The sequence below is a fragment of the Mytilus galloprovincialis genome, chromosome 6, assembly GCF_965363235.1.
Source record: "Mytilus galloprovincialis chromosome 6, xbMytGall1.hap1.1, whole genome shotgun sequence".
NCBI classification, from domain to species: domain Eukaryota; kingdom Metazoa; phylum Mollusca; class Bivalvia; order Mytilida; family Mytilidae; genus Mytilus; species Mytilus galloprovincialis.
The window spans coordinates 94,747,021-94,769,811 of record NC_134843.1 but is presented as its reverse complement, the minus strand read 5'-3'; the positions used below and the strand labels follow the sequence as shown (position 1 = coordinate 94,769,811).

At 31.4% G+C, this 22,791-nt stretch overlaps 2 protein-coding genes across 2 annotated transcripts in view; one reads left to right on the top strand and one right to left on the bottom strand.

Moving 5' to 3' along the window:
* The window catches only part of LOC143080777 (uncharacterized), a 43,746-nt gene extending 39,609 nt beyond the window's left edge, over nucleotides 1-4,137 (top strand). Inside the window, exon 8 of the mRNA XM_076256805.1 lies at nucleotides 2,892-4,137. Within this exon, the coding sequence (XP_076112920.1) occupies nucleotides 2,892-2,997 (106 nt within the window). The 3' untranslated portion in view covers nucleotides 2,998-4,137. The remainder of the gene's footprint in view (nucleotides 1-2,891) is intronic.
* A 4,560-nt stretch (nucleotides 4,138-8,697) lies between these two features.
* Nucleotides 8,698-22,336, bottom strand: LOC143080776 (laminin subunit alpha-4-like). Its single transcript, XM_076256803.1, has 5 exons — nucleotides 21,913-22,336; nucleotides 15,136-15,233; nucleotides 13,391-13,583; nucleotides 12,545-12,700; nucleotides 8,698-9,101 (listed from the first exon to the last, which is right to left on the bottom strand). The coding sequence occupies exons 1-5, from the start codon at nucleotides 22,003-22,005 to the stop codon at nucleotides 9,003-9,005; spliced, it is 639 nt and encodes a 212-aa protein (XP_076112918.1). The 5' UTR covers nucleotides 22,006-22,336; the 3' UTR covers nucleotides 8,698-9,002.
* Between the last annotated feature and the right edge of the window lie 455 nt (nucleotides 22,337-22,791).

Here is a 22,791-nt window from a genome sequence, read left to right as displayed (position 1 = left end):
AATAATAGCTATCCCCTGGACTCAATAAAGCCTGATGCTGTTTTTGTGATGTCTGGTGTTACACAGTGACAAAATTGGAAATATTTGGCATAACTTTAAATATTGTCTATGTTTACATTCTTCAAAAACCTCAAACAAATATCTTTGCCACTATATAACACATTATTCATTTTTTCACATACATATACAAACAGGACATACATCCATACATGTATTTTACTATGTTGCTAAAATAAATGTTTCAACCAATAGATCCCATTAGTTGATATTCACTAGATAAAGGATAGGGTTCAATCTTTAGGTCAAAGGGTCAAATTTCAAGGGCATACAGAAATGAAAGTAAATAAATATGTATACTAAGTACTATACTTTTAATTCATCCAACTTTTAACATGTTTCAATTACTTATTTTTCAACAAAACGAGAGAATTGTCTAATTTCAGGTCCCAAAATAACCTTGACCTTTGACCTTTTGATCTCAATGTTGAAGTTATTTCTTTATGTACTGCAGATCATAAAGTTAACAAAAACCCACATGTCATAAATTTATTTCCCACAACAGATGAATTGCAGATGAAGCAATTCTTTTAATAAAGATTACTTTAAAAAAATGACCAAAAAAGGGATCATGGTATAATTTATGCTCCTAAAATTACTTGACCTTTGACCTGTTGACCCCTAAAGGTCGAAACCAAGCCTTGATCCTTTGGATATCATTAAATGGTCTTTATTAACAAAGGTCATGAAAATTATGGGACCAATAGGAAGATACACTTTTGAAAATTTAGCAAAAAGGAAGATTATTGTCCTATTTTAGCTCCTAAAATGACCTTGACCTTTGACCTTTTGACCTTTACATGTCATAATTATCAAAGTTAATTATTATTATAAGTTTATATAAAGTATATTGAGTTTTTCTAAAGATTTACATAAATTATACCAAATAACATCAGAACAGTGATACCAATTCTCCATTTAGGATCTGCGACCTTGACATTATAAATGAAAATTCTCGAAATCGGTACGGTAAAAGTTTCTAATTTTTTTTTTTAGGATGCAACAATATGTAAAGTTAATTTAAATGTCAATTTTGAATGCTCTGCTTAAATATTTACTTTTGAACTTGTGAAGATATAAGATTGACAAATTTTCGAATTTCCCCCTTTTTCTATTATTAGTAACAATAACACTGTTCTAAAAATAGAAAAGCAAATTTTTTTAAAAAAATTTTTGTTTAAGGTTACAAGGTTACATGTAAAGTCCCTTTTGAAAGAAAGATTAGTAAATTATACTATATAGGTTTTTTAAAATTACATACTACTTAAACCCCTTATTTGGAATATGAGGACAAAAAAGGGGGGTCACTGTAACCCAGCCCTGTTGTTAACCTGAAATATTTTGCGGATTTTTATTTCATATTAAGAACTCTTAGATACCCCTACTCACAATACTTGATAAAAATATAAATTATTTTGCTTGTTGTTTATTGGCTAATTATGGGCCGAATACCTTAATGGCACGTATAACATATCTTCTTATATCTATGTAGCTCCTATTTAAAAAGCAACAGTTTGTAAAATATCTGCAGATATAATTAGGATCAACTCTAAAAGTTGCAATCATGATCAGGTAGGAACACAAAATCTGGTGTTGTATTTCCAGACACTGTACATACGACATGATTCGATAGCGCATACCACGTTTTCTGGAATTAACCTTGTCAGATACGCCGGATACCAAATTTTTCAGAAGCCAAAATATAAAATGTTGAAGAGCAAAATTCAATATAACCCAAACAATCCAAAATTAATCTGCATATAAGGCTTTCTTTGCCTAAATACTCGGAATCTTGCCGACAAACAGTCCTAGCTATTAAGCGAGTATCATATAAATGTTCTGTTAATTACAGTAATGTTTTAGTGACAGTAAAGTCATACGTTCGCATCAAACCAAATGACACAAAATCAGATATACAGATTATATTCATTCAACGTGTCCGATTCCCGAAGCTTTATATTAAGACAGCGTCAGAAAAAAACCGAATTTTTATACTTTGACATTCAAGTGTTATTGCATGGTAAACATTTCCTGTTAACTGCACCTGTCACATTTCCAGGTATCATGGTTTGAACTACTAGTATATCCGAACAAAGAACGATAAGCCTAGAGAAATATATCTATATTTGTGAAATACCTTTTACGTGACGGTTCGTAAACTCACTAATGCAGCCATACAATTTCAGTTGTGTTAAAACAAATTCAAACAAGTTACAGCGTTGTAACAGTATTGTGTTGTGACAATAATCGTATATTTACAAATAATTCACGAAACTCGACACAAAGCTTCATCTAGAAATCTAACATGGGACGCCGGAAAGTGATTACCTACGCATTTTTTGTTTTGTTAATGCATGTACTATCAACTTATGCATATACTACTGATCCAATACGGGTGTTGCTGATATATATATTTTAGCAATTAAAAATATCTTAGAGGCAACAGTACTATACCGATGACTAAATCTCTTATCTAAGTTAGGAATACACAAATCAAGATAAAAAGCCCAGCAAATATGAGGGAACCGCATGAACTACAAACGAAGCGAGAACAGTTGTGTAGACCTGGTAAATAAAGGCAACAGTTGTACACCGCTGTAATCTGTTCAACAGTAGATATGAATAAAAACAAATTTACAGAAAGATGAACAATGTTAGCACAAATATACACGAAACAAGCCCCAATATATTCACACTACATTCACAACGGATTGAAGAATCTGAAATGATTGTTTAGTCTTCTAAAATAATTGATACAAACATGTTCTGTCGATTAGTTTTTTCATACAGACATCTGAACAATTTCAAATTGTTTAAAACGTTTTGTATTTCAGATTTGACCAGTTAATCTGTCGAGTATCTGCAGCTCCTAGAGTCATGGGATCATTTACTACGGCATTCGTAGTTACTATATATAGTCTTGTAATGCTACACTTGTGAGGCATCCAACGAAAAGTGCTAAGTTAAAAACTATGCAAAGACAATAGTTACTATGGCAACATTGTAATACACAAATGTGTAGTGAAACTTAAAATCGTTTAAAGAAAACTAAACTATTGAAGACAAGACTTATATATGATGATGTAGACAGTGATTTAATCTAACTTTGTTTAATATTTGCAGCTGACATAATAACAAATATTTTCATTGTACATATATTAACATATTCATATCACAAAAAAACTTGTATAGTCATGCATGTGTACTTATTTTAATTGCATCAGATAGTTACATCTACTACTTGATTTATAGTGACCATCATCACCTACTCGTTTTGTGCTTTATTGTATCCACAACTTTCTAATAACGATTGTTTGCATCTCACAAATAAGTTCCAACCATCTGTTAAACCTAATGATATCGTGCTACAAACTTCATTTTAAGGGTTTCCGAAAGCAAATAATCAACTTTGCTATTTGTGTTCAAATATGAGCTTAGGTATAAATTTTTCTGTTCTTTCTGAACTGTTTTTTTCTTTTTGTAGAGTAAATGAATCTGAAATAATAATATACTTTGTGACGCCTTGCCTTACGTGGCCTTCTTTTGTTGCATGTTTGTTTTTAACGTTGATTTTATTTTAAAGACAAGTCCTTTTTCAGAGGTTAAGAGATGAGTTTAACGATCTACAAGGACAGGAGCAAATGTTTCTAGTAAAACAATGTATTTTAATGAACACCCGCATTGAATCAAATTCGAAACGTAGAATTCATACGTCTGTTAATTTTGATTGTGTATTTTACCATTATTTAGACTGTCCCTGTCTTTTTTTTGCATTTGCGATTGATATATTAAATGAAATAAATAAAAACAACTAATTGGAATCATACAAATCATACAAATATTTTGACCGGAATGTATATTTTTTCATTACTCGGTATCACCAATATTTTGTCCTTTAATTTGGGAATAATAATCATAGTTTTTTTCTTTCAGGTAATATTTAGTTATCAGGAATAGTTTATGTTTGTAAATATAAAACTGTATTATATGTAAATATGATGCTGTATATTATTTATACCTTTGCTAATGATTATTATAATATTTTTTTAAGAATGAATACAAATTTATTATAAAAATTAATATTTTTGATTTTCTGCATTAATTCAAATAATTCTCCAAGCAACTAGTCCCGTCAAATATTATAATTGATAATCGGAAATAGTACAGATAAATCATTTTGACATCACCTCATCTAAAATAGTCTTTTCGTGTCCTTTGACATATGAGTTAAGACAGTATTAGTTTATTGATGTGCAAACCGCATAAAACAATTGAGTAATTGAAATTCAAGGGAACAACAAAATCTGTGGGAATTACATGAACGTTTCAAAAGGAGCAAGCGCTGTTTCTTATCTTTTGTGTGTGTGTGTGTTTTGTTGTTGTGCAATAACAAATTTTGTGACATGAATGTATACTCCACACCCTTTTTTTCTATTTAGACCAAGTATGTCGACCGGGTAATGCTCTCTTGCTATACATAAATCGCTCCGTCAAAATGTCACTCACAGGAATAGGACACCATCGATAAATTTATAAATATAAATCTGCGATTTTAAGTAAGATACTGCTAACGGAGTCTGTATAGTGTGCATATACACGATTGTAATGTAATTGTAATTGAGAGGGTACGTAACTGCTGATAAATGGTAATTTGAAAATATCAGGTTTGTACAAACCTCTCTCAAATTGTTCGCTAATAAATCTATAAATTATCAAGTAATTAAGGTAAAACTCCCTCAGGAAAAGTTGCACTTGGTTAGATTTGGCAACATTGTTTTTAGTGTCTTTTTTTCCATAAAAAAGAGGAACGAAAGATACCAGAGGGACAGTAAAACTCATAGATCGAAAATAAACTGACAACGCCATGGCTAAAACATAAAAAGACAAACAGGCAAACAATAGTACACAAGACACAACATAGAAAACTAAAGACTAAGCAAAACGAACTCAACCAAAAACTTGGAGTGATCTCAGGTGCTCCAGAAGAGTAAGCAGATCCTGCTCCACATGTTGCACACGTCGTGTTGCTAATATTATTACAAACCCCATAAATAGTTTAATTCGGTATATCACATTCGCGGTGTAAGGGAAAGTGGATTGTAGTTACGACATAAGGTACATATCCGCTATCATCTGTGAAACGGTTATTCCATCACGGTCAACTAACTCGTGATGTCGTTTGTAAAATTTACGACGGGATGATTTCAACTTCACCATTTGGAAGTTTTGGTTTTATAGCTTCTTTGTGATCAGCAACCCTCTATCAAGGAATTCATGATTTAAAATACAAGCCCGGGAATATCGTATCAATTGAAAGATGTATACTCCGTATGCAGGCGCTGCTGGAATGTTGCTACAAAGAAATGGAAAGTTCACAACGGTATCTTAGCGGATATAAAAAGAGTAAAAGGTAAATAATGCATTTTTGCAACAACAACCTTTCTGTAAAACGCCATGAATGCATGCGACTCAAAAAGGAAAGTAGTATTTGTGTTTTCCTATGCGAAACCTTACATGTTGCTAAATTAAATGCTTATATACGTCAATAGGGCATAGCACTGGGACAATGTAAGTTCAACATTTATGTGATGATTAGTAACATATACAGGAAATACCGGTCAATCAAGTCATGATGGCAAAATGATTAAAACCGATGACATATTAACCCCTTTTGAATGTACTGTTTATTAGGTAAACATGGTGAACAATTACTTACATAATGTGAACAATATCATAATTCTGACAGACGAATTGATTAAAATAGCTTTAACTTCAATAGCTATCCTACAATGTATATTTAGAACGAAAGAATGCTTATCAATTACATATCAGAGAACAGCCATCCCTTTATGTACAAAATACAGCTTTTGAAAGACCTTCGGAGTAATGTATTTAGAAGTTAATTTAGTTGTTACACAACTTTATACCAGTCTTCTCCTCAAAATTATTTTTGAGTCGCCTCCCATTGATAAACTTCGGACATGTTTTCTTAGACAAAGTATAGCCAGAAAACACATATAAGAGAGTTGTCTACGACTACATGTACGTCGTGTTCATTATTGGCGTCGCAAAAGTTACGGGGGAATCAATGGAAAAAAGTAAACCGTATGCTTTGCTATCATACCATTGTCAGAACTGCTACAACAATTATTTAACGCTTAACGCTGTTAACTGTATCGTAATGTTGTGGATCTATTATACAGCACACCATTTATCAACATTCGAATTTTCCGAGAAAATACATTTACATTTGGGACTCAGTATTTTCTAGTATGAGAAAAATAAAGATGATAATCCAGAAGAACGCTTCGAACGAACGTATAAAGTGTTACTTCTATTCATTCATTCATCATGTAATTTGACATTTATTTTCAAAAAGATGATCATAGAAGGATATGACTTGAACATTCAGAAGAACATTATTTTCGGCAAATGTTTTGAATTTGAAAAGAAATGGTCTTTATGTGAATAGTGTCAACTTTTTGAAAGGCATATTGCGAAATCAAAAATTGTCACATTGACGTTGACATAAATGTAGAAATCGGAGCGACTGTGTCCTAAATATAACTTTAAAAATCCGACAAATTTAAGCTGCATCATTCCATCGTACTACTAAAAAGTAAAAACACAAAAATACTGAACTCCGAGGAAAATTCAAAAAGGAAAATCAAAAATCAAAAGGCAAAATCAAAAGTCCAAACACATCCTAAACGTCATTATTGACTTGGCCGTCCAGCTGTTTGACACGAGCGCCATTGCTTTATTTTACAAGTTTTGAAAACAACACGGTTGTCTGCAAAATTCAACACCTTGTATATTTGATGACATTTTTGAGACAGTGATGCTTTTGTTGCTCCGTAAAGACTAAATCATTCTTAATTGTTCAACCCACCATTTTTTCTTAAAATGTCCTGTGCAAAGTCAGGAAAATGGTAGTTGTTATCTTATAGTTCGTTTCTGTGTGTGTTGCTTTGTCGTTTGTTTTTGTTGCACTTCAGTGTTTATGTTGTTCCTTTGTATTCATCTTATAGTTGATTTGTTTCCCTCGGTTTTCATTTGGGACTCGTTTTTGTTTACTCTCAATCGATTTATGACTTTGGACAGTGGCATACTACTGTTGCTTTTATTTCTATAATACCATTAAAGTCTCACAAATAAATTACATACTACTCTCCAAATTTGCACATTTAATTCAAGATCTAGATCAATTGGTATCTGCTTCTTTAAAATTCAAGATGGACAGTCGCCTTACAATTCAGTTCAAGAGAATGGAAGCAATAATAGATTTTACCAATTGTTGCAATGTATTTATCACCTTCTGGCTCCGAGTTTGATTTCCACTATGTATACGTACCTTGAACACTGGATTAGATTAAATGTATTTTTACTGTACAAACTGACTAGTTGTGTTTTTTTTCTATTCTTTATTGGTCACCAATTTAAGATATTGTTTGTATTGTTTGTCTGACTTGTTACGGTGTCTAAACTGTCATGATTGTTTTAAATAGAGTTCTTATTTCTACAATTGTTCAGTTGTAAAAATGTATGTGACTGGTACTCAAATAAATTAAATGTGAATGCATATCCAGATAACCGCGTCGGACGTATGTAATTGATAAAGTGTTTTTTTTTTCATTTTATTTGTCCTTTCATTTCAAATTGCAAAAAATCCAAATGCGTCGCATAAGAACTATTTGGTTGAATCACTTATTCCTAATACAAATTACAGAACATAATAGATTTCAACAACAACAAATCTTTATTGATCAAAGTAACACAAAATAACATCAAAAGCACAAATAATAACAAAAATAACAATCAATAACTTTAGTTTTTGTTTACATGTGTTTATACAAACATATTTCATAAAGTGACAATTTATGCATTGGCAAAAATCAGTCCCAGGTTATAACATATCAAACTATTACGTTCCATTGTTGAGATACATCTATAATTTACCCATCACAAGAGTCATAATGTACCAAGTCAGGAATATGACAATCGTTATCCATTCGTTTGATGTGTTTGAGTTTTTGTTTTTGCCATTTGATTACATACATTTCGTTTTGGATTTTTCTTTTTATACTACCTAGAGCAAGCCAAAATTCATTTTTGCCCCTATTTTTTTATATGAATTTTCAGAATTTTGGTCTAGGTCGAACCTGGTGTCTGTACGTAATACGGTCAAGAAACACGTATTATGCGCGCAAAATCGAAAGAGCTTATTATACGTTTATATAATACTGTTTGGTATTATATTAACAAACAGAAATAATACTATCTATTCATCAGTATTACAAGTGTTCCTATAAAATACAATTAATATACTGGTGATCATCCCTTCCGAATTTTCTAAAAAGCAGTTGTATATCAAACATAGATGGCAACGACTGTTACATAGCAATAACATAAATTTAAGATTACACATGCGGATCATGTTAATCGAATTAAAAATAATGATGATGCAATGATTGAGTATCATAGAGATGCTGCAGAAAAACAAACAATGAATATCATTGAAAATAAAATGTTTGGCAGCATTTTGCAATTGTCTGTAGTTGTATTCGACAAGTTCAGAATGTCATGAATTATCGGCACCAAATTATATCATATCAATGAGAAAACAGATGGATGAATACGTTCACGACTCGAGGTTCACGATGACAAATAATGTGCACAAGGTAATGGTTGCAGTCAGCAGAAAACTTGTCATGTCACATTGTATCCTCTAGTTGACCACTGTAAAATCGCGTATGCGCATGTCTTTGGTCCTCTATTTACGCCATATTGGAAATTTCATCCTTCATATTCTCTCTTACTCAAAGCAGCAAAGTACGACACAAAGTAAAAACGTAGAGTAGATTTGTTTTACTAGTGAGATCATTGCCTATGAACACATTATATTTGAGATAATCATTCAAATCTCATTTCAGTTCACATCGGGATTACTCACATTCGGAAACACCAGTGTATTTAGGCAAAGTCAGTATACCAGCTGTATTGTCTACATTCTTGATACAACCTTCGAAATGTCCAGGTTTACCCTAAAAATAAACAAATGATATTGAATTGTAAACCTTGTAATGTACAATACTGTTAGTTATTAATTATAGATATATCAAAAATAAGACTTCCAACACAGTCTACACACCAACTAAGTGATACATATATATTTCTCTTAATCGAAGTATCCCTTTCCTGAACTGTTGATTATTCTTATTCAATCAGCGTGTGATTCGTTTGATATCGGTTTTTCATTGGTCAAAATTCATTTATGACGTTTTTTAAATTTAAAATGTTCTGGCTTTCCTCTGAAATTCCTATTGTGAAGTCATGAGAAAAGGCGACCATGCCTGTTGACGTCACGTAGAGAGAATACATCTTTTTTGCAGGTCATTCGAAAGAACAGGACTCTAATTGTCTGCACACCGTCCCAAAATCATTAAAGAAACATATTCCACCACAACGCATTACGATATTTATTCACTTTCGACAGTTAAACTTTAAATATTCAAAAACAAGAATGTGTCCCAAGTACACGGATGCCCCATCTGAACTATCATTTTTTATGTTCAGTGGACCGTGAAATGGGATAAAATCACTAATTTGGCATTAATATTAGAAAGATTATATCATAGGGAATATGTTTCCTAAGTTTCAAGTTGATTGGACTTTAACTTCATCGAAAACTACCTCGACCAAAAACTTTTACCTGAAGCGGGACTAACTGTCGATAGTGGATAAATATCCTATCGCACGAGATTTGGAGGTGGACAATGATTTACAGAAGATATGCAATGCACAAATCCTACTTTTCGAATGATCTGCAAACAGATGCGTGCTTTCAATATGACGCAATCAGTCATTGTCGCCTTTTTTCAAGACGTCACAATAGCAAATTCAAGGAAAGTTCGACGTTATAATCAAATTTTAGCCAATGAAGGTTTGAGACGATATATGTTGACAAAACAAAAATAAGGATACTATAGGAAAATTGTTATACAAAGGAGGAAGAATCCTATTGTAATTTAAATTAAAACAGATATACAAAACCTGCATTTGAACTGAAGAGTGCCCGAATTAAGTTTTGATAAAATATATACTTTGAATAAAACGTTTCAGCAAAACTAGTATTTTTGTAAATGTGTCTGTTATTAAATATTTGTTATTTGACAGCTGGCAAGTATAAACTATGTAAAATTTAAAACACTAAAAAATGGGGAACTTTTATGAATGCTGTCGTATTTCAATTATGATGTCTATGGGCGGATTTAATATTGTTTAAATTTGAATACTGACATTTTCATTGCAAGGTTTCGATTTTGAAGCACTGTTTATGACCAAATTAACACCAAAGCAAGTGTCAATTTTCAAGATCATGAAAATCAATACTTTTAAATATAAATGATCATAATGTGTATTGAATATTATTTTGACACTTTGACATACAAAGTTAATTTACTTTTTTCAATTAGCCAATTTATTGAAGTCCTTCATTTAAATAACTGATTGATTAAACGTACTTAAATATAAGAACTGTATATACGATTTTAAAATAGCATTGAATTTATGTTAACGAACATTATTGAGAGTTAATTTGATGAAACGTGTCAAAAAGTGACATTTAACATACAGTGCAACGAAAGTACATATAAATATAGTATGCCACGTGCCATGAAATTGTTTAATAAATATGTGGTTTTATACATTTTGTTCGATAACGTCCTTGTTAAGTTATAATTAGCCAAAGTGCAAAAAGATACGAAGGCAAAATGACGTCACAAGAAAAACACCGCCATGACCAAAACTAATAAAGATTTCTAATCGAAGAACGGAAATTACCATCCTCATGAAAAGTTCTGGATCCGCCACTGCGACATCCTCTCCAGTTTGGGCTATTTTTATATATGTTATAACTGAAGCTAATGATACGAAAAATTATTTCCAAAACAGGGTAGACTATTATTTGTTTGGTTTCATATTACTTGTTTAAACAAACAGTTCTTTATATATCCCAACTTGAACTCGTTCGATATGCCCGTGTGTGTAGTGATGTCATAGATTTTAACGGGCGTAATCATAGTTAATTGGTTTGAAATCGTTGTTTTTTTTTGTGATTTTCCTTCACTTTTAACAAAATAGTTAGAATATGCAATGCGATAAAATGACCGATAAAGATCCAGTATGTATCTTGACGGATCTTAAGATTGTCAAATATATATGTTTTGCATTTAGGTAGACAAAGAGCAGGCGCGTAGCTACGTTTACGTCAAAACGCCCGTGCGTACACTTGATTTTTGTTTTTTCTTAAAGTCTGAAACTACTGTGAATCCCTTTGTTTAAAGCAAACTATTATCTGCTGAAATTTGATATTATGTGGTTTGCACTTTTGTCGAACTTGTGACATAGCAATCCTCAATTTTGTCGGCGGCGTCAATATCTAGTACAGTATGTGGGTAAGTTTCCATGAAATTTACGGAAATTTGATAGAAGTTTGTTTGTGATCAAAAATATATCCGGAGCATAATGATGTTTTTTTTACAAACATATCATGCCTACTAGAGGTAACTGCCAAACATACCGGTTCAAAGGTTAGCAATTTTCAGATCCGTTAGGCGATTGAATTTTCCCCCTCTCAATCGGTATTTTTGGCAAATACTCCTTGTAAGCATGATATATACATTTAATTCCACCGAATGCTCTTTGTTTTTCCAATCTGCCGTCAGATTTGTTAGTAAATAGAGTAGAAGTCACAAATGGAATTCCGTTATGACACCGACAGAGAAAAGAAAATCTCAATACATGTACATGTATATAAAAAAATTGTAAAAAAAATTGTAAAAAATACCATTTCTCTCATCCAGTGAATATAAAGCATTATTATATAAGGTGGAATTATATGTTAAATTTTCACGTATTTTACGGATAAAAGGATTTTGTTTTGCAATTAACAATTAGTTTCAGTCTAGTTTGTTAAACGTCATTTACTTTGTCAAACCTACGTCGAATTTTATGTTTTAGCAGAAGTTTTTAATGATTTTATGTCTGAAGCAAACTTTTGAAAGTGTTTTTTTTCGTTCATTTTTCAGTATCATACTGACAAACGGACTTATCTTTGCGCAATTAACAGACGGTCAGCGATTTTGTTTTTATATATTTTAAAAACCTTCATAGATTGTCATGAAATTTGGTCTGACGTACAGACCGTAAACAAACATACACCGTGATTTAGATTCTAAAGTATGTTGCTATTGGTGAGTTTTTAACGACAGAAAAGGTATCTCATTATCGATAACTCGTTAGCTTTTCGGGGTTTCGCCCCCTCGAGCCCACTACCAACCGGTGCTTTGATCTGACCCATTTTGGGCCGTTAGACTCCTTGCCGAGTTTCGGGCGTACATGTTAAAATGACCTTGCTACGCCACTGAAGAGTATGAGTATAAATTGTTACTAATCATATTATGCTACAATATTAAGTTATTCATACCTCGAAACTATCGACGAAATCTGCATCACTAGGATGAATACCACCCAACGTCATGGAGGCAAATCCTTCAGTGTCACAAGCAATTCTATAGTTCTGGAAATAATGTTTACCATCAACAATCAAACGTCCACGCTTCCTCTTCCGTCTGAACACAATCTGTAAAAAATAACAGCACAAATATACAGACTGGGAGTAAACGTACATAATTCAGGTTATGAATGTTCATTTTAATGCATTTATTCACGTCTTTAGAATCCATTATCAAGCTAAAAGGAACTGAAAGTCAAAATATATAACAGGATGTATATTTTGATTTTTGTTGTAAGGAAAGTTACAACTTTTTCGTAACTTACTTCGAACATCTATTTTAGCCATCTTTACTAAGGAAATTCTGATGATATGTATTGATATTTTGGTCATTTCCATATTTTGTGAAATACCTAAGAACGTAGTTAGAAAATGACTTTCAATTCGATGAAGACAGACCTATGATTAATATATACGAGACAACTTTCCTTAAATATGAAAGAAAATAACCTCAAACATGTTTAACCACATAGCATTCTTTATTTGCTTGTCCCAAGGCAAGAACCAGTTATTCAGCTGGTTGTAGGTGGTTCAAGTCTGTCATTTAGTTTTCGTAATTTGTGTATTGTATAAATCAGGCCGTTAGTTTTCTCATTTGATTTTTTTTTCACATTTTTCATGCCTTGGTCTATCAAAGCTGACTATAGATTTCGTCGTTGTTAAAGGCCGTACAGTGACCTATAATTGCTTTAATCTTCGTGGTGGCTAATTGTCTTTTGGCAATCATAATATCTCTCCTTATTTCAATGATAAACTTACACTATGCCATTTTCCATCGTCGACCTTGGCAGCGGCCACTGTCAACACGGCTTCTAGACGACGACATTTTATATGATATGTCAAAAAGCCGGATGCTATCTCAACTCCAACAAATTCTTTGGTATTTGCATTGTTCAAGTAAAATAAAACACCACTTAAGGACGTCGTTTTAAAATCAAAACTCAAAGCATGCCTGAAAAAAAAAAGATTTTATATTTACAATTAAATTCTGAATAGGAAATAAACGTGAAATTAATTTGCTCGATTCTTTATTATTCTAATAATGGGAAGCCTTTTGGAATCGCATACAGGATACACTCATACAACTGTTACTATAAATTGATAAAATTCAATAAAAAATCAACAATAGTTTGATAATAATTTCAAAAGGGATATACGATCTCACAAACAGAAATGTATATTTCTCACGACAGAGTTGGGTTTAAATATGGAGTGCACCAAGGTTATTCACGCTTATTATTTTCTGTTCGCTTTTATCTTCCTCGACCCACATTAAAATTTCCTACTTTTGAAGCTACTTTTTACGCCCTTTAGTACATATATACGTTTTAGGTGTTTTATAAGTGAAGGTATCAAAAGATAGCATGGACTAATGCATTTCAATTACAAAATGAATGAGGAAATTTCAATTCTATTTTTTTTCAATAATTTGGGGGCGCTAATAAGTGTATTAGACTGATATTTAATTGAAACAAATTAAATAATGTTATAGCTAGAACTAAGTTTAATTCAAATACCACTTAAGACATTGGGTGCAAATTTTGACGATTTTGATAAATAATAATTTAATGATCGTATACACGTAAATGAAACATCAAAAATTGCTTTTTAGTTCAAAGTTTTAATTCATTTTAAGTTAAATTATTATTACAAATATGATGAATTTAAATGCACTAAGGATTTTCTTTCCCAATGCATAGCCAGATGAGCCAGATTTGACAAAACTTGTTTTCATTTTTCTACGCTAATTCTCCGCAAATTGATAATTGATTTAGCCTTTCACCTGTTTTGGTAGGAAAACCATTGTACAGTTATTCTATATTTTTATGTTTTTTAAATGAAAGTTTCGAAATATTGTGGTATCCCATATGAGAATGCAGATTTTACCGATGTTAATATACACAAACAAATATTGAAATGTAAGGTTTTATATTGTACGAAAACGAACTTGGTACATAGATTTCAAAATGTTTAAAAAGTCAATAATGCAAGCAAATGTTAAAATTTCGAGTTCAAGTAGAAGTGTTAAGATTTGATATGACAAAACAAACGACTTTGTAAAAAGTTCAATTCCAATATTGTTTTTACTATCGTCGCTAACTATACGCTTCCATAATATTGACATCGATATGAACGACCAAAATAAATGAGACCTTGAGTGGTCATTCCTTAGGTATCAAGATTATGGTCATGATGAAATCAGTTTATTGTCACATTCTTGACGTGGGGGATATACGACATAAAAGTAATAGCTTTTTAAAAAGTTTGTCATCTTATAGTTGAGGTCGTAGTTAGGCAGTGATGCAAAGTGAGAATGTTGTCATGCTGCGAACACAACAATGTACAGGAGGGTGCACGTTTTACCCATAAAGAGTACAGACAAAGAATTTAATGTCAAGAAACTTCTTCATTTTTCTTTAATTAGCTGAATGTAATACCCGTTAGCAACAAATGTTCAATTATACATGATGCTCTCTGATTAACTTTAATCAAATACAACTTACCCATTCCCAAATGGTTTCTTTAGTGAGTCTATCCGGACTCTACTTTTCGGTAAAGGTTCGATGTAGGCTCCTTTAGCGCTTAGTATATTGATTGGTGACTGAAAAATAATAATGCAAGAAATATTGTATTAATAGGCAGAGAAAGACTTTAAACACGATTTCTGCAGGTTAAACATTGTGACATGTAAATGTTCACATCTCTTTTCTTTGATCTTTATGGATAGCATAGTCTCGTAGACAGTCATACTTAAATTCAGTCTTTTTCAATAACGTGAAAAAAGGACGAAAGAGGTAGTTTGAGGAGGATTCCCATTACGAATTATTAATAAAAATCATAGCTGTCTTTGTTATAATCCCCGAACGGGAAAGATACATGGATGTTGTAAAAAAAAAAGAATTAAGAAGATACCAATAGTGCTCGCAGTATAACCATAGGAGGTGGAAAAGAAACATCACCGTATAAAAAGGAAAGAACAGAGAATGATGGGTACCAGTTTGCCAAATAAGTAAACGTTTACGAGTTGGTAATAAAAAGTCAGTTTTCTAATCATCAATTGACAAAAATTACACGACCTTCAGCAATGAGCAACCTATTTTTAACTGACATTTAGTATAATGCTTACAAAAATAAATATCTTTACTTAGTACACAGAATTAATGTGGGGTTATAACTTATTTTCTGATATTTTATTCGCCTATTGTAGTATTATACCTATCACATAAAACATAATGTTGAACGTAAATTAACTCCTGGAGACTGGGAATCGTTGTGGAGGGTACAAACACAAAACTATTATAGTATTGTTCTCAATCAAGTGAAAGAATTTAAAGTTCACAAAACTTTTATCATGACATTACGGTAAAAACAACAAAAATTTATCTTATACAAATATGAAAAACAATATTGATCATATTAAAACGTGTGCGAAATATTTGTAACCAGATAAATAATATGATTCGGCAGTTTATAATATAAATAATACGACCGTCCTATCTTTGTTTGTACCTACTGACAGCTGTTATTGGTCAATGAAGAGCAGCTTGAACTACTTTCACAAATGTATAACAGACCCTCTACGTCTGGTTAAAAATCTCAGTAGGGGAGCTGTGTTTCGGATTTTTTAAACCTATTTTATGTCATCGCTAAGCTGGTGTCACATTTCTGTACCAAGTTTATCTTTTAAGTACAAATTATAGTTTACCGTTAAAATTACTTAAACATTTTGTCACAAAATTACAAGTTTTTATGCTCTTGTTCTATTTAGAGTTTTCAGTTTAAGTTCCATTTTTGAGTTTTCAGCATTATTGAATAGTTTGCATTCCCAATTCCTTTGCTGGTACAGATACATGCAGCTATCAAATTATTTATAAGCTAAATTTTATTTTTTTAATATTTTTGTATTTATGACTTTAGCTAAATGTATGATAAAAGGCTTCTGAGGTATGCACAGGGAAAAGTGACTTGCATGTTTTTCGTATGTTTTACATATTTTAAACATACGTTGGAAAACGCATGGAAAATGTCTCACCCTAAATGTAAAACGCATAATTCAAACATTCGTAATCATGCGCATCACGCATACAAAGATAAATACTAGTAAGGTTTTATACACGTGTTTCGTAACATGATTATGTGTAAAACATGTTTCTAACAAACGTGCGTATAAAACATGTTGCAAGCTTATAGAAAAATATGTTACAAAATCATCCATAAAACTTATTTATCAAGTTAGATAAATTTAGTTTATGTCATTTACAACACATGTATTACATATGCATTAAACACATGAATAGCGCGTGTTTAAAATATGCTTTTTACAGCATATGGAATTGTTCATGATCATGTGCACTTTATCACGTCTGAAACATGCGTTCTACATGTAAGGCAAGACCCATGCGTTTCCCGAAACGCATGTTTTACGAATGTTAAATATATAAAAGAAAAAAAACATTAAATATAAGCTTAATACATTTGATTTTAACTGATTGATTTAGAAGTTACTAATTGACTTATTTTATTATATATTGTTAACTTATATTTCAAGGCGTATGATGTTAAAAAAAACCTGTATTTTTAGGAACTGATACGTCACAAGGAGAAACACAGAAGAAGAAGAAGAAACAAACAAACATACATACATACAAACAAAAAAAAAAACAAACAAAAAGAAAGAAAGAAAGAAAAGAAAAAGATTAGTGTTACCTAAAGCTTATTAGAAGATATATCGTTCAGGAACCTTTTTTTTAACCTAATACGGTCATAGTAAAGTACACTGAACCTTTTAAGGAAACTGTTAAAACTATAAAATATTAAAAATTGTGTGGGCGGAACGAAGTTCCATAATCTATACAAAATGATTTGTTTTGAGAAACCTTTGCAAATTGTGCACTCGAGGCGTTTCTGTATTCTAAAATCCGTTCTCAATAGTTAATCAATGATCGAAAAATACGACTAAACTGTCAAAAGCAGACAAAGTTGTCCGCCTTCTGTAGCAGATAAAATAAAGAAAACACCCACCCACATTGAGATGTTTAATCATTTCTGTGGAAAGTGATGTAAATTGATATAATAAAAAAAAAAAAAAAAAAATCGCAGAAATTAACTAATGCTTTATATAAAAGTACTAGTGAAAAAATTATTTCCAGTTATGGCGAATATAGATTTGTGTATATTTTTCAATAATGTACTGATTGCAAAATTTTGAAATTATGATTAGCAAAATCCTAAGGTTTCTACTTCCAGACAGACCGGTAACATTATGCTCTCTACCATTGTAAGCGAAACATAAAAAAAGGTTACACTTTGTAACTTGATTTAATAGATTTACAAGCGAGGTGCGCGTACATGCATGTTTTATGGAAATATTGAATGGAAAAAGACAATTCAAATAGTTTTGTTTTGTTTTTGTATTGATTCATCTAACCATCAAGTACAAACATATTCGCTTTTTGGCAAAAATTGTTATGGTTGTATATGTGATAACTGAGATAGAAGTACTATAGTGTATATCATGTTAAGGTATTTTATCATTATATAGTGAGTGGGAATATGAATGCGACAAATAACATTTTATGCACTCAAAATTATCGATTATTTTTTTTCTTTTAATATATTGCTTTTCAATGTTTTCTCATCCATGCAGCACAATTTTCAGTAATAAGTAATTTTACTTCATTGATTGTGCACTTGGAAACATGTGACTTTAATACGGCATGGCTTATACCAAAATTAGTAAATTATAGAATGCATTGTTTCAGTGGATTAAAAATGATAAAATTCCTTTCCTTTGACCGAATAATTATTTTAAATTTCAAAGAAAAATAAGTGGGTTAGATCTGTTTGATACATGCACAATTTAATATATATGTGATTTCTGATTCACACTCGTTTTTTAAATATTGAATTTTATAGTGATTTTCAAACTTCAAAAACACATTTGTATGGTTTGCTAAGGGTAGTTATTTATATGATAGAACGTGCAGACATTTTGTATACAATTATACTTTAATAACCTCAAACACTAAGGTGTACAAGAGGACATAGCTGTTAATTTCTATGTCATTTTGGTCTTTTGTGGAGAGTTTTCTTAATGGCTATCATACCACATCTACTTTATTTTTTAAATATATCAATGTAAGGCTATTTTAAGATGCTTTAATAGTCGTCATTATACTAATGTATACAAAAATATATTTTTATGATGAGATTTAACACTATAAATGTCTTAAAATATCAACTTCGCCTTCTTATGTTCCAATAAATCAATGTAAAAACGTTTTCGTTCTACAAAAAAATATCGAATGAAATTAAAGACCTATTTAGAAGTAAGAGATAACATGGTGCACTTTAAATGCATGGGCATATCCGTTTACAGAAATATTAATCATAACAGCTGAGACATATTTAATATTTTCACATAGTTTACAACTCACGAAACCTTTGGTCCAATTACCCTGGTTTGTCGTCGTGTCGTCAAAAAATACATTAAAGCACTAATCTATAGGACATAGTCTATTTTTGACAATGTTAGGTTTAAAGAATATGGGAAATTAATCTTTTAAATTAAAGATATCAAAAATAACCATTAATTTGCGGTAATATAGATTTTTTCAAAAAATGTGTATTTCGTTTACCTGTTTTTGTGACTCATGCATCGTTATCTAATGTCGCATGATAGCTCTTACTGCTAAAGGAATTTTGAAGGTCAAATATTGCGGTTAAAATGTGAAACACCAGGGCTGTTATTTAACTAGAGAAAAGATACAAGGAGATTTATAATAAACAGCAATACGACAGAAACCCAATGAAACAAATAAGCAAAGAACATCAAGAGGTCAGGATACACACAGTAGACTCGTGTCTCTACAATATGACACACTCTTGACCTCCCGAGTCAATGAGAAGGAAATATGCCATCAGACACAAATCCTCAAATTAACAAAGCATTGAATTATGACATAAATCAGGTAAATATAACACCAATGAATGCACCGTATATATGCACAGGTCATTAAATAGTCCGATTTCATTTTCCAATATAAAATGATGAAAACTTTAGAAATAGATAATACTATATATACTATTTTTGTGTGACGATGGCGTAGAATTAAAAAAAAAAACACACACATGTCTCATTGTGTACGCTCGGCTGATGCTTTCTTTGCAGAAGGGAATGCCCCCCAAAAATATCACGCGATATTATAATGTATTAGTACTTCTATTTATACTGCAATTGTTAATACTTGTCTCATTAGCAATCATACCTCATCAACTTGTTTTTAAACGTTAAAATTTGGTATTGGGTTCTTTCGAATTATTTATGATGAATTCAGGAACTTTGTGTGAAGACCTATTGTTGATTCTTTTGAATTCAGTTGAAATCTTGTCGGCAATTGCAGACACATCGCAATATTTATATTGAAGACCGTATGCTGATCTTCAGTTGTCCGTTTTTGTCTCTTTGACATTTACACTTCATTACCAATCAAACCATTTTTGCATCTGCTAGATATACAATATGAAAAAAAAGGCTCACCAGCATCAATTACTGTAAAATTGGTAGTTAGCCAGTCGGTAGTAAGCCAGCATCAAATATTGTACGTTAGTTTATTGACAACTACCGTAACATCGACCGTGGTCAGCCTGCGTCAAATACTGTAATCTCGGCCGCTTAACAGGGTAAATCATATCTTCTTATTTAAATGAAATTTGTTTTGTGTCTAGAAATTCAATTTTAGTTTTTAAATTTATTTATTTGGGTTTAAATTCGACTTCAGATTTAAAAGTTGTTTGAAATAAGCATGAATATGAATACGTGCAGGAAAAAATAAAAATGTTTTATTGTTTTTAGTCGTGCTGCTTCGTATAAAGAGAGGACAGTAATAGATATTTTACTGTGCACTGTTGTATACAGGGTTTAAAAATAAAATTAATTAAACACGTCCGTAATACAATGGAGTTTGACAAAGTCGGTGACTTTGCATTCAGCGCCGGTTGTCGGAAGGTACCTGTGCACATAACCAACTTTTATCTATTTATACTTTCTTCTGATTTCTAGTGGTTTCTTTTGCATTCTAAAAACTTATCTCTTTACTAAAGTACTCAAAAGAGTTAAAATTTGCACTTAATCATTGGATAGTATTATTAAAAAAGGAAGATTAACACTAAAAAAAATAGGTTTCCGAAAAACCTTCACCAAGAACGCTCAAAACCAAAATTGTAAAAGCAGAGGGTGTTAAAGTACTTAAAACTTACAAGACCAAAAAGGGAAAACAATAATAGTTCGAACCAAATAATTGCAACATTACCGGAAGAAGCTGCAACTTTAATTTGCTTCTCAATATATAGAAATTTACACAAAGGAAAATACCAACAGTTCAATTAATATTCCAAAGATTATAATGGTACATTGTAATCATTCAGTAATCAAAAGTAAAATCACAAAAATACTCCGAGGAAAATTCCCAACGGAAAGTCCCTAATCAAATGGCAAAATCAAAGGACAATACCCATCAATCGAATGGACATTAACTGTCATTTTCCTAGTTTGGTACAGGCATTTTCAAATATAGAAAATGGTGGATTGAACCTGGTTTTATAGCGCTAAACCTCTCACTTATATGACAGTCGCATCAAATTCATCAAATTTACAATACAGATTAAGAATGACGAGGATTTGAAAAAAAAAGTATTGAAATGAAGAATCATTGAACTATATACTAAAGGATAAAACGGTATCGACCATCAAACACAGTCGGCACTGTATAGGGATATGAAAATAAACGCGAATAAAACGAACACCATTTGTACGAAATGTCTTTCTCAATAATTCAGTTATCTCGCATCAGCAGGAGAAATGATTTGCAGGCGAAATAACATTGCTTCGCCGTCTTAATCTGGGGAAAAAAACCCAAAAATGTTAGATGCAGAAAAGTCCAACAATACTTGAACAGATATATCTAACAGCCAGTTATTATATACGCGGGATTACATTTTGCTATTCATCAAAACTTTTGTCACTGTTATATGCGTGCGTTGTTTATCATAAGTTGCATATGTCAATTTCGTGTTATTTGTAACAATTTGTAAACCAATAAAACTAATTTTCCACTTCTTATTTTAAACTTTCCATCAAAAAAGGAAAATAAAGGAACCTATTGTAAGAAAAGTACCATGCTATGATCGTGTCTTTTGAACGAATCTATAGTTTAGGATAACTACAATATCGAAATCCAAAGACAGATTAAAATACCTTCAGAATTAAAAGAGACACTTACCTGACATTTCTGGTTGATGGTCATCCCTCGAACAATTTCAATCATTATCAAAAAGTGAGCTATCATTTCGCCAAATGTCTCCGAAAATTTCATCTTTAAATACTTATTTTTCAAACGATAAAATCTACGATTGAGATATCTGTTGCAGCAACTTCAACCCTTAATAACTTTTATACTTTTGTTAGTTAAACAGCTCCTTACGTTTAATATTGGCGCGTTCAGGTATATTTATACACTTATGGATTTATTTTTCTTTGGCGGAGTAATACAGGTGCAATTAAATTGCTATGTTTCATGAATGAAAAATAAAATTGTTGTAAAATTCCAGCACGTGGTTAAAATCAATAAAATATTTAATTACTTCAGAAAACGTAAACACAATCCTTTGATGCGTAAATGAACATGTAATGTCAACAAATATTATGAGAAACGTTTTAAAGATAAAATAGTTTTATTCATGGTCAAATATGTATGTGTATTTGACTAACATAAAAATAGCGTACGTGATCCTCCCACGCCTTGTTTAATGTCATTTATCTTTTTTTTTATTTGTGTCACTTCCTTATGAAGTTTTATATGTCACTAATGCTACATTATTGTCCCATACCTGATATTAATATTTGGATAAAAAATCAATTACAGGTAAACGTGTCTTTGAATACCGAAAATTGCCTTTACATAGTAAATTTAAAATAAATTGTCTAAATTATGATCATAACAATGGACCCAGTGTTAGACAAATACAACTAAAAAAAATCGTTTTTAAGACGCTAAGTATCATCTATGTGACGTTTTATGACAAAAAATATCTAGCCATATAGCCCCATTGCAAAAAGACATTAAAACCTGTATTCATATAACATGACGAATCCATAAAAA